We start from the raw sequence: 12,432 nt of genomic DNA, 5'->3' as shown, positions 1-12,432 counted from the left end.
CGGAGGACCCTGCCGGGGTGGGGGGGCGGGGGCACCGGTGCCCGCGGACCGGACACCATCGCGGCACTCACGTGGTTCTTGGCGTCAGGACGCGATCCACCGAGCAGCAGTCCCCGGCAGCTCTGCGAGTGTCCGTTCTGGCAGGCGAGGTGTAGCGGGGTGCTCCCTGCCTGTACATGAACACAGAGACACCCCCCCCCCGCGTAGCTATTCACGGAGACTGCTGGGGCAGGTGGTGCTAGCGCACACCAATGAAGATTGGAAAGGTGCGGGATGGCATGGTGTGAGCAGCGCCACACCTGGCCGACATAATGTCTCACCAGTGCTGATGTTTACACACTGTACCAGCTACTCATTCTAGGGGAGGCTCAGGAACAGTTAGGATATCACTTGCCATTGATGCTAGCCATGGCCGGGAATCAAACTCAGGTCTCCAGATTCATAGCACAGTGCAATTCACCATATCCAGAGTTTAACGAATTGCTATGATTCGAATCACAGACCGAGATTTTTTTTTCATTTGTCACAGTGGTGTATATAGTAGCATCCAGAGTGGCTGGAGGGTTCCCACACACCAAACGGTACGACAAAAATTAATTGGAAATGACAGATTCGTACTCGCACAATTTGATTGCAAGCATCGTGAAAGTGGCAATTGACTTTGCGATTCTTCACACCTCACCGGCTCTCTCCATCTGCTCCCATCTATACTGCAGTCCACACCACCATCCCACAAGAGGTGGCCCTCTCAACCAGCTGATTGATACCGATAATCACGCCTCACAGCGTGCACAGGTCAACTGCAATTTGAAACTTGCTTGCTTTTAACCGGGTGAATATTTTGTCTCCTGACACGCAACCTTGCACCGCTACTCTGGCCGTTTACAAAAGTAAAAATTTACTTGGAAAAAAATAACAAACAAAAATATTAAATTTTGATTTAAAGCTTTCGTGACTGCAGTAATTCATATTCTTAGTTTTTTCGGCAAAGTCACGTTGAAGAGAAACAACAAAATAACAAAATATATATAAAATAATAAAAAATTCTCACGACGTTTCGACCATAACTCAAACGGTCATCATCAGGTGTGTCGGTTTGCATAAATTTATTTTGAAAACGGCATATTTATTTATATATATAAAAATAACGTTTGCGTCACGCGCAACGATGGCAGTTTGCCAGGACTAGTCCATCTATTTTTTGAAAAGAGGAGGGGGGAGACGAAATTTGTTTTTATGTATGCTGTCTGAAAGGCACTGTAAGCGTGAACAATCAATCAAGAACTGAAATGATTTTTCAAATCTTTCCAATGATTGCTAAGATAGAATCCATCTTCTCGGTTGAAATTGTCTCTGTGTTTGTATATGTGGATAGCCTCATGAACGAATCTCTCATGGAAGCCAGATGGCTTACAAAGAACCTCCGTCTTGGAAAAGTCAATGGCATGTGAGCCTACTGAATTAGAACAATGATCTGCTACGGCCGAGGTGTTGGTCCTACCGTGTTTAAGGTCTGCTTTATGTTCACGAATGCGGTCCGAGATATGGCGTTTGGTTTCTCCAATGTAACTACTACCACAGAGGCAACTTAGTTTGTAGACACCAGGGTATTGTATGTCCGGAATCACATCTTTTACAGACGGAACCAGATCACGGATTTTATGTAATGTGTTGAAACGGACCTGGATCTTGTGTTTATTCAAGATTTTGGAGATCTTTTTTGTGATCCCAGCAATGTAGGGTAAAGTGATGGTTTTGAAAGGCTCCTCAAGAGGGTTCTTCTTCATGGTTTGAGTGATAGCTTTGCGGATTGTATAGTCGGAGTAACCATTAGCCCTAAGAGCTTGGTGTACGTGCTTGAGTTCACTGCTTATGTGTTCCTGGTCGGATATGCATTGGGCTCTATGATACAGAGTCTTGATGAGAGAATTCTTCTGTGATGGATGGTGGTGGGAATCCGGTTTCAGATAAGCATCCGTATGGGTAGCTTTCCTGTAGACAGAGTGGCTCATTGAACCATCAGGTCTCTTTTTAATTAGGACATCCAAAAAAACTAAGAATATGAAACAAAAATATGTTTTAAATGCAAATCCATTTCTAAGTTCTTACACTTTCTGAAGCCGAAGGGATAATAACCATCACGCCAAGTGATTTTTCAAGAATCTGGAACAAGCTGGAAGCGAATTCCAGTATACATACGCACACAATCATAGATATAGCATTCCAGTACTTTCCAGGAATCGTAAAATCTACAGTTTGTCACCAACGTGACTTAGAGCTTGACTACAATATAAAAAAGAACACTGGCTAAATTAACACCGGGCACTGATCACGCTAGTGACAGAGGCCTCGGCTCTCCTGAAGGTCAGAGGTGGATCGAGAAACTTCCCAAGGAGAAAGTTTCTCGAATTTTAAATAGGGCACTACATTAATGTATGTACGTCTGTTGAACGTCTTTCGCACTATACATAGCCAACCGTGCTAATCGGATGCGCGGGGAAGTACAACAATAAAGTATTCAATGTATATTCTCATTTTCTGTTGACGACATACCAATGTTCAGGGTCTCAAGGGGGAAGGGGGTAGTCAACCCCCAAATTCATCCCCACAACCCACAAACTCCCCCCCCCCCATGAAAACTCATCTCTCTGAAGCGCCCATTACCCCCCCCCCACCCCCCACTAGTTCTGTCCATTTATCCTGTGCGGGTTCTGTTCATCTCCTGCTTCCCATACTCGGCGAGCAATCAGGCCCTACGTACGAAACGCGCCTTATCAATGCAACACGTTATCATCATAATTGTGAATTATTGACGCAGCCCAGCACCCCCCCCCCACCTCCCCCCCCCCCGGGGGGGAGGTGGGGGGGGGGTGTATGAATCTCAAGCTCGCAGTGGCTCACGTGGTTCTTGACGTGGACGTTGGCACCTGCCTTCACCAGCAGCTTCACGGACTGGCTGTAGCCCTTCCACGCAGCCTCATGCAGAGCAGTGCTCCCAGACTGCAGGGGGGGTGGGTGGGGTGCGAATGCAGACAATCATAATGGTCCTGGGGCACATCTATACAAGGGAGCACTCAGGCACGCGTCATACACGCCGGCACACCCCGCACAGCCGCCACCCCAGCGATTCAATGGCAATTCAGCAAATGGCTGGAGGGTGAATTATTGCCTTGTTAAACAAAATATTAATACAGCATATGAACCTCATGGCGGGACCCCGGAGTCCCGAATAAACGGAAGTCAAAATCGCAAGTAATTTGTTTTTGGCGACTCCGTCCCACCGCGCACATAAACGCCGTGACCCACCTGGCACAGATCGTTCTGTTGTCATTGTCGTCCAAGCACAGTGACGAGGACGAATGCACTCCATGCTCGGGTGTGGGCAGGACCATAAGTCTTATCCAAAGCTGTTAAAACTGCCTACACGAATTAAGTCCTTTATTTGTCATAACGGCATGTATAATAGAGTGAAACTGCTCTCTTGACTTAATTATTATTTGTGACTTACCAATGTCTGCAGCCAGGATCAATCGATGACAAACTTGCAGATATTTAACAGATGAGATGCGTTGCACCATTAATTCCTCCTGTTTGATAATACTTCTCTTGTCCGTATGCATCTGTGCAGATAGTTTTTTTGCGATTAAGCTATAGTCCCCACATACTGCTCGTATCAATGTGGATAAGAGGAGCAGCGACCCACTACTCTGTAGAGCAACATTGGTATAAACGCATGTTACAATATGAATTTTATGTGCTGTTTACAAAGTGTGTTCACAAATCCACAATGAGAAAACACGGTGATGGACAGAGGGGTGTAAATTCTTTTTTCGATAGTGTATTTAAATAGAGGTGCTGCAGGTAAGTAGTTTTCAGTGTTAAAGGCAGAGTTTAACAAGACGACACTTGCCACTCAAACACATTGGTGAAAAAGGGCAAAGTTTTTGTTTACATTATAATAGAATGTTTACATTATATATAATATAATGTTTATGTGAGAGCCGGGGGCTTATGAGGACCCGGGCTCCCGCCATAAGGTTCATATATACACACAGGGCGCTTCAAACTATTTTTAACACCTATATGGGACTATCGCTTTTAATGGCAAAAATAACCGATGCTACACTGTAACATGATAACAAATGTATGTTAATAACTTCAAAAAGTCAAAGACTCTCCACTTGTTCGCCATCATTGCCAACGCATGTTTTTTTTATGTAGTTTATTGTAAAAATTCGGTCACAGTCCTTGTGATCGCTGTTACGTTGCAATTATGGCTTTATTTTTTGGTGATTTGGAAAACGTTTTCTGGTTTGGACATGTTTGTTTTGTTGTAGTACGGAGTTAGACTGATGGCCTTAATCTAAGTTTTTGTGGTTGTTGTTGTTGTTTGACTTGCATCCCACTGGGATTTTTTGCACACAGCGTTGGTGGTGTACGGTGCTTTTTTCAGGAATATTTTTGCTGTTTTTTCATTGATTTTCTGTTTGCACAGTCACACAAAGTCACTTTAAGATGTTTTTCTTGTTCGTGTTTTTGTTTTTTTGTTTGTTGTGGTTGCACCCGATTCAAGAGCCGAATGGCTCACAGGGCTATACCAAAATAAACTGAAACTGAAACGCACGTGGCCTGGAATCATCTCCAGGTGGCCTCCAGAGCACAGAGGCAGCACATGTCACGTGGTATTGTTGCGAATTCTCTGAAGTGTTCACATTGTTTTGAAGCTACCCTGTACACTCGATTGCACACACACACACACGGGCACGTAAAAAAGAACGCCTTTAATAGACTCGGGTCAAGAGGCACAGTGCCGTTAGTGAGCAACTATTAAGGCAGACAAGGCACACAAAGAGGGCGGGTGGCCAGTTCCAAGCCCTGGCCAGCTTTGTCTCCCCAAAGCTGATCTTTCCACACCACACCAGGTACTCCTCCAAGGTTGAGTCAACCTAGGGGAGTCGCAGTGTCGGTTCAGATATTCATCACTGATGTTGGTCATGAGTGAAAAATGAATAAGGGTTGTGGGGTTTGTAGCACAGTGCGCCAACTCTAAAGCGACACGACAGCTCCCCATGCAGGCACGCACACACAGGGTAGATGTATAATTAATACACAGACACACATACAGGGACACATACATATAGATACACATACCGTACACACAAGAACGCACAAATGTGCACACACATATACAAACACACACAGGCACACAAACAGATAAATACACTCACCTATGCACACACTCAAGGTGTCATTCACTCCATTTCCCAGTACAGCTGTGCTCACAGATTACCCAGGGGGCTTCCGTTGCCATGTGTCGTCAAACCCACCGCCACCAGCGTCATCAGGCGACAGCCACAACTTTGGCTGTCGCCTTATGAGGCTAGTTGTAATTACTGGCAAAACGTCGTACTCGAATTGTAAATGTTGTGGATTTACTCTCCAACACACCGGTGTGCTGAACTAGTAACGAATTGGTATGTTCTGTTTACGTGACAAACCTTACTAATTGGCTGTGTCGGGTGGTGGTGGGTTTAACACATTTATATATTTACGCGATCTAACCTAAAAACCTCTATTATGGATATTATTAATTGCGAAAGCCTACGTGTTAAACAAATCTGCATGCTGTGAAGAACCAAGGGCTATTGACAAAAAATGTCACCCATTTCATATAGATATACTTTAATATTTTTTAAGGGAGTATTATTGATGTATTGATGGATTTGCTGTGGTTTTTTTTTGTATAAGAGAATGTCGTTTTGGAATGGTGTGTGTTAAGCGAGTCTTAAAAACGGTGATGCTATCAGTAACCCGCACAATCGCAGCGGCTTCCACTTTCTTAGTTATCACCGAATAAATGTTGTATTGCAGCTCTACCATTTACATTGTCGCCGCAAAAACCCATTCAATATGATGATGATGATGACAAATTGCAAGCCACACAAATAATGAAATTTCACGTCACATAGACAAAAGCGAACACCTTATTATGCATAACTTGTTGTTTCACTCGGACCCCGAGCAACTGCATCAATGATCGGTCTCTTCCCTCGCAGCTGTGTAACCTGGGAAGTGCCTTCCCTCCGGGGACAATCCCTGCACCAGGCTGCTGCTATTGACATTCAGCCCTCCTTCCCTTACTCTGCTCCATCTGTTATCTCTGCCTCTCGTTCACACGGCCACCTTGCTGTGACGTCGCCAGGTTTCCGTGAACAGTTGGAAGTGTGCTGCTACGGGCGGTGTGACATTTGGCAGAGCCGGACAGCCCCGGCCCCATAAACTAAAACTAATTTAATTTTTATTCTATGGGTCCTTCGGTAAAGGTCTCGTAGATAGAAGAAAAATAATAAAGATATCACGACGTTTCGATCGCAACACAAGCAATCGTCTTCACCTGAAGCCGTATCAGCACACGTGAAGACGATTGCTTGTATTGCGATCGAAACGTCGTGATATTTTTTATTCATTTTCAATCTACGTGGCTTTACCGAAAGACCCATAGAATATGTATTCCTGCAGTCATGAAAGCTTAAAGTCTAGATTTATTTAATTTTTATTTTACCAGGTAAGGCCCACTGAGCTGTATAGCTCTTTTTCAGAAGCGAACTGGCCACAAATGATATATCAACAAAGTGGCCTATCACGTGGACATTTATAGCAGACAAATACTCCAAACAGTAACCACTTGGCAAGCATGGCTATTATTGAATACCAGACCCTGATCGCTGGGCTTCCTTCTACAACTGAACCACACCTTGAGAGAGCAGGGCCAACCCTGGAGCCAGCCGTGACGTCGCACGGTAAACTAACTCTGAAGGGAATTGCTCGGGCTCAACTTCCTGACCTTGTAGCCTCGAGTTGAGCAATCCTAAGGGAACTTGGAAAAGTGGAGAATGGAAGAGAATTCCAATGACGGGCAACCGATGGGACATATGATAATACAGTCGATGACGAAAGCAACGCGTTTCTTGAAGCGAGCAAGGTCACGGGAAGCTGATAAAGAGCGACGATGGGGAGGGCATTCCAAAGTCGAGCTGTGCGACGAGAGGAGGGAGAGAAATGTTGTCTTATGAGATGAAAAGTTAACAAGGGTATCTATAAATGACAAAGAGTCAATCCTGGCAATTGGCGGGGGGGGGGGGGGACAAAACATGACGTTCACATGAACAAAGACCTTTGTAGTAGCAATAAAAGAGCGATAAGGAAGTCGCTGAACGAAGGTGGGCAAGGGTTAAGCAATTTTGTAAAAAGAATATTCGGGAATTTCAAGTCAAGCAGTTCGAGCAAAGAAGGAGGAAGGCGGATGTTAGCTCCTCTAACTTGGTTGTTTAACAGAGTATCTACGAGCGGAAACAACCGACCTGGCAAAGCGGGCCATCGACATTGGTTTTGGAGGCATCGACACGTGACGTTCGCAACAACAACAACGACGACGACCGCGGCAGCAGTAGCCATGAAGGAGTGACAAGGAAGCGGCAGGCAGAACGAAGGTTTGAAGATGGTCCTGTTGGACGGTGGGTGGGGGGGGGGGGTGAGGGGGGTGAGAGCACGCCCGCGTACCGTGTCCTGGCGGTCGAGCGAGCAGCCCTCATCCAGGAGCACCGACAGCACGGCCGTGCTGCCCGCCTCGACTGCGCGGTGCAGCGCCGTCTGGCCACCCTGCGGGACAATCGGTCAGCCCGGCCCAGCCCAACCAACCGGATCAGTCACTCGGACAATCAAAATAGATTGCTCAAACGAACGCATTTTCTTCGAGCGCGTCTTCGAAAGCGTTTCCATCGGCGGAACGGAAGCTCACGGGGCCGGCTGTCGAGACAGGCGTGTTCATATTCGTGGATGGTCCTTTTTAAAAACTCTCATTTTGTGGCTCCAAGTATTTTTGGACTGCACTTTTTTTTATTATCAATTCGTCCGAACTTCTCGGGGCAGTTCTCTAACAGCGACGCAATTTTAGATGAACGTTTTGTTTCGTATTGGATCATCGTTACGAGCGCTATTGTGGCAGACAGAGAGACAGATAGACAGACAGAGCTAATGGGTTAATGCTTTTAAACCTTAGTTGGTTCTGTACACTCAGCGAGGTTAAGAACCAGGATACAGTCTACATTACAGACTGCCAGTACACTCACCAAACTTAATAACCAGGCTACAGTCTACATTATAGACTGCCAGTACACTCCGATTAAGAACCAGGCTACAGTCTACATTAGTGTTTTATAATTTTTATTTTATTATTTTTATTCACTTTATTGCTTATTATTTTTGTTTCTATCTACGTGACTTTACAGAAAGAACCAAAGAACACTTAGTTGGTTCGTGTACAAATATATATAGAGAGAGAGACAGATGCCCAGGTAGCCCAGGCATCCGATCACTTAGCAGGTCCATGCAACTGCTTCGTACGTCGTCCTGCAGGTCCAGGTTGCAGCCGGCGCTCGCCAACAACCGCACCACCTCCGCATGGCCACGGCTCGCTGCCAGGTGCAGCGGGGAGCGTCCGTGCTGCATGTCCACACACGCGCGTGCACACAAAGGCAAAGATTCCCCCATATAGCCTTGACAGACTTGGGGAAAGTGGTGTTGGCGAATACTTGTGAAGGCCGGTACAGCACACGAGGGAGGGGGGGGGGGGAGCCAGCATCAAGACAATGACAAAGACCGCAGTAGAGCCTCGGTAGACTTTTGGGGCAAGTGGTTTTGGCGAGCACCTATGAATGCTGGTACGGTACACGAGGGGGTGGGTTGGCCAGCACCTCGCCCGACCGCCTTTGTCTCTCCAGTGGCGACATTTGTACACTACACCAGGTACTCATTTGAGGCTGAGTTGACCTAGGTGAGGCCCAGGACCGGATCAAATATTTGTCACGAGTGTTGGCCATGAGCAGTATTGGGGCCGTCCATAAATGACGTAACGCGATTTCGGACGATTTTTGACCCCCCCCCCTCGTCACACGGCGTCACAAAAAGTCAGACCCCCCCCTCAAATATGACGTCACAAAGCTCTGCCCCCCCCCCCCCCCCAAAATAAAACATGCTTCCAATCGCCTTAAACTATTGTCATTGTAGTGCGTTTTTTTAATGTGGCGCTGCACTCTGATGTTGTAGGAGAAACATTTATACCAAAAAAAAGTCTATTTAATTAAGTAGAACGTGTTGTCTATATTTATTTAAAGTTGCGCATTTTGATGTGACGTCACATTTCTCAAACCCCGCCCCCCTCGTCACACATCGTCACAAATGTCTGACCCCCCCTCCTCCTCTCTCTCTCTCTCTCGGTGCGTGACGTCATTTATGGACGGCCCCTAAATCGAACTCGGGTCACCGGGCTCGGAGCGCAGTGCGCTAACAGTGACGCCACCACCACCCCACCACACAAACACACCCTTTAGGCTGCTGCGGCAAGTGCTGTTTGTGGGCATCTCTTAAGGCCAGCGTGATGCTAGAGGGGATTGTGTGGTCAGCATCGAGCCCAGTTTGTCTTTGTCTACGAAGTGGTGATGTTTACATGCCGCACCAGGTACTCGTTACCAAGGTTGAATTGACTTGAGGGGATTCACACATTCCCCAGTTGGTGTTCGACACGACAGGGAAAATTAATTTAGGTCGTTGGGTTCACACACCCATACGCAAAGAGACAATAACATCCCTGGTATGCCCATATAGACTGGTGGGGTAATTGCGGTTAGCGAACACCTATTAAGGCCGGCATGGCGCATAAAGGGGTTGTTTGGCCAGCACCATGCCCAGCTTCTAATTTCCTCCAAGTATTAATGTTTAATAACCACATTGGATACGCATTTAAGACTCAGTTGACCATGGGGAAGCCCAGGACAGGTTCTGATATCACTCGCAACTAATCTTAGCCGGGGACGGAAATCAAACTCAGGTCACCAAGTTCATAGTGCGCTATGCCAAGCGTCACGCCAACGTTCCGTACCCCGCACGTACAAAGGCAAGTGGCTTAGGCCAGCACCCATTACGTACACGCACACTGACATGCATGCACATATGCAACATCAACAACAGGCGTGTCGACACTAACCCCCATCTAATATCGCTTGACACGCAAGCCACCTGGATGAATTATAATTTATTTATTGCGCGGAGCCTGTTAAACTGAACGCTACCCAGGATCCCTCCAGTCGCCGATGAAACAGTTTTAAGCGCTGTGCACATTCACGCGTGCACCGCGGCTCCGTGCTGTGAAGCGTAAATTGCTGGAGGTGCTGACGGACACGGGAGCGAGGCGTAGCTCACCGCAGCCTGGGCTGGAATTGCGCCGTTTCTGCGTGGAACCCCGAGATGGGAGGTGGCGGCCGACTGACACGCCAGGGCCGTGCCAGCGCTTTAGTACAGACTTCGCTGGGACGCCGTGGCAGCGGGATGTTAACTACCTCGCCAGGTATGCGGGAGATCGTGGGTTCGATCCCGACCCTGGCGCCTGCATATGTGAAGTCTGCATGTCTCTCTCCCCGTGGTCGCGTGGATTTTCCTCCGGGTCCTGCGGTTTTTCCTTCCACATTTAGAATCGACGTGCGTTTAGAGTATTTGACTGCTATAAATTTCCGCACGATAAGCCACTTCGTTGGGCTATCATTTGTGGGCAGGGCGCTTATGAAAAAGAGCTTCATAGCTCAAGTGGGGCATTACCTGGTAAAAAATTTTTTAACAGTTTATAAACTGGCTCATCGCTTCAACGGCCACTCTGCGTCCCAGGGGCCACATTCCACACGTGAGCACGGTGCGGCACGGCCCGGCACGGCAACGCTCGTGGCAAAACAAATCCAACGCTGCCTCATTGTGACCTTAAACATTACCATCACCGTCCACATGCTCTTCCTATCATGGTGTTAACAATAATCACGATCTTTAGCTTAACTGGTGTCTGGGTGTGAGCCTATTCAGGAACTGAATATTCCTCGACGTACCATCGTAACGAACAACACACTGTACAGCACATCTGCCCTAAAATTACAAAGAAACAAAATTCTTTATTCATCCAGAAAGGACAAACTGAGCCACAAGTCTCATTTTCAAGAGAGTCCCGCATCGCAACATTTTGCCGATTCCTTTTTTCAGGAATGTTTCGCGTGTGAGAGGACGTTAGTTGCCAGAGAAATCCCAACTGTGTGAGACGTAAACAAATGTCCACACAGACAGGCTCATCAACCTACTTGCTGTACCGTACTTCCTTTTTTCTGCCCACCTCAAAGAGCCCGGCAAGCTTTGGGGTTTCACATATCTCTATGAGCCACAAAACCACGTGAACCACGAACCCTGACCTCAAAATGACGTGTGCCGCTACGCCCGTCGTTTGTCAAAAGTTCCACAAACGCGCGATACATAAAAATCATTGGCGGGGGAGAAAACAAAAACCCACACGAGCTACAAACTTGGCAAAACTGCTGTTAATTAATCATGCGGTCTTGGCCGACGATGATGATGATGATGAAACTGATGCGTTCAAACACTTTGCTGCCACAATGTGCAAAACGAGCGTGGGCTTCAGCCGTCTGGGTTCTCGCGCAAGGAAGCACAAGTTGGGACCTTTTGCCAGTAACAAAGCATGACAAAAACAAGGCTAGGTTTAACCCATTCTTTGCAAAAGGTTTCTATTTGGTGTTTGAAAATCTTAACGCCTGTTTTATTCATAATAAAGGTTTTTTTGGTTAGATCGCGTAAGTATAAATGTCTCGTAACCCTCCACCATCCGACACGGCCAATTAGTCAGGGGTGTGTCTCGTAAACAAATGGCCAATCAGTTACCTCTGCCCACCGGTGTGTTGGAGAGTAAATCCACAACATTTACAATTTGAGTATGACGTTTCTCTGGCACATTAAAACCTTGGATTGCGTGGCATAATTCGTTCCGGAAACGTGTTTGTAATCGAAAGCACTCGTATATTAAAGCACTCGTATATCGGTTGCGATCACGTGACACTCGGCAGACAAAGCGTATACATACACTACTCGTATTGCAAGACCCTCGCTCGTTTATCAAATTCATATTTATTTAAAATTTTTGCTCGTCTCGCAAAACACTCGCAGACCAAGTAATTACATCCAGCGTCAACGGGTGGCTGTGTCGGGTGGTGGAGGGTTACGACACATTAATACTCACGCGATCTCTAACCCAAAAACCTTTATCATGAATAATATCGGCCGCGAAAGCCTACTGTACGTGTTTTTAACCTGTTTTACTGCCAGAAAGGGTAAAACCTATTGTTATTTTTTCATGCAACGGAGCACGTTTCACGACTCATGCGGGTGCCACGTCCCTTGGCCGCAGCCAATCCAGCTGATGAACAACTCCGCAGCGGCATGGAATACCAAGGAGGCACTCAAAGCAACACGGGGGGGGGGGTGGGGGGGGGAGGACAGCATTCTCGCCGGGGCATTGCGGAGCAACGCAAGGATTAAATCTGATTAGAT

At 46.9% G+C, this 12,432-nt stretch overlaps 1 protein-coding gene across 5 annotated transcripts in view; it reads right to left on the bottom strand.

The window, feature by feature from the left end:
• ANKRD6 (ankyrin repeat domain 6) overlaps positions 1–12,432 on the bottom strand; it is a 46,596-nt gene that overhangs the window by 18,601 nt on the left and 15,563 nt on the right. For all 5 annotated transcript variants that reach the window (XM_032973339.2, XM_032973342.2, XM_032973338.2 and 2 more), the window contains exons 3-6: positions 8,404–8,502; positions 7,561–7,659; positions 2,902–3,000; positions 72–170 (exon numbers count right to left, since the gene is read on the bottom strand). In XM_032973339.2, coding sequence (XP_032829230.2) covers positions 72–170; positions 2,902–3,000; positions 7,561–7,659; positions 8,404–8,502 — 396 coding nt within the window. The remainder of the gene's footprint in view (positions 1–71; positions 171–2,901; positions 3,001–7,560; positions 7,660–8,403; positions 8,503–12,432) is intronic.

This window comes from Petromyzon marinus, chromosome 51, assembly GCF_048934315.1.
Source record: "Petromyzon marinus isolate PM22_M1 ecotype Great Lakes invasive population chromosome 51, UKy_Petmar_22M1.pri1.0, whole genome shotgun sequence".
In the NCBI taxonomy this organism is placed as follows: domain Eukaryota; kingdom Metazoa; phylum Chordata; class Hyperoartia; order Petromyzontiformes; family Petromyzontidae; genus Petromyzon; species Petromyzon marinus.
Note: the sequence above shows the minus strand (reverse complement) of the source record. Positions and strands in the feature narration are given on the sequence as shown.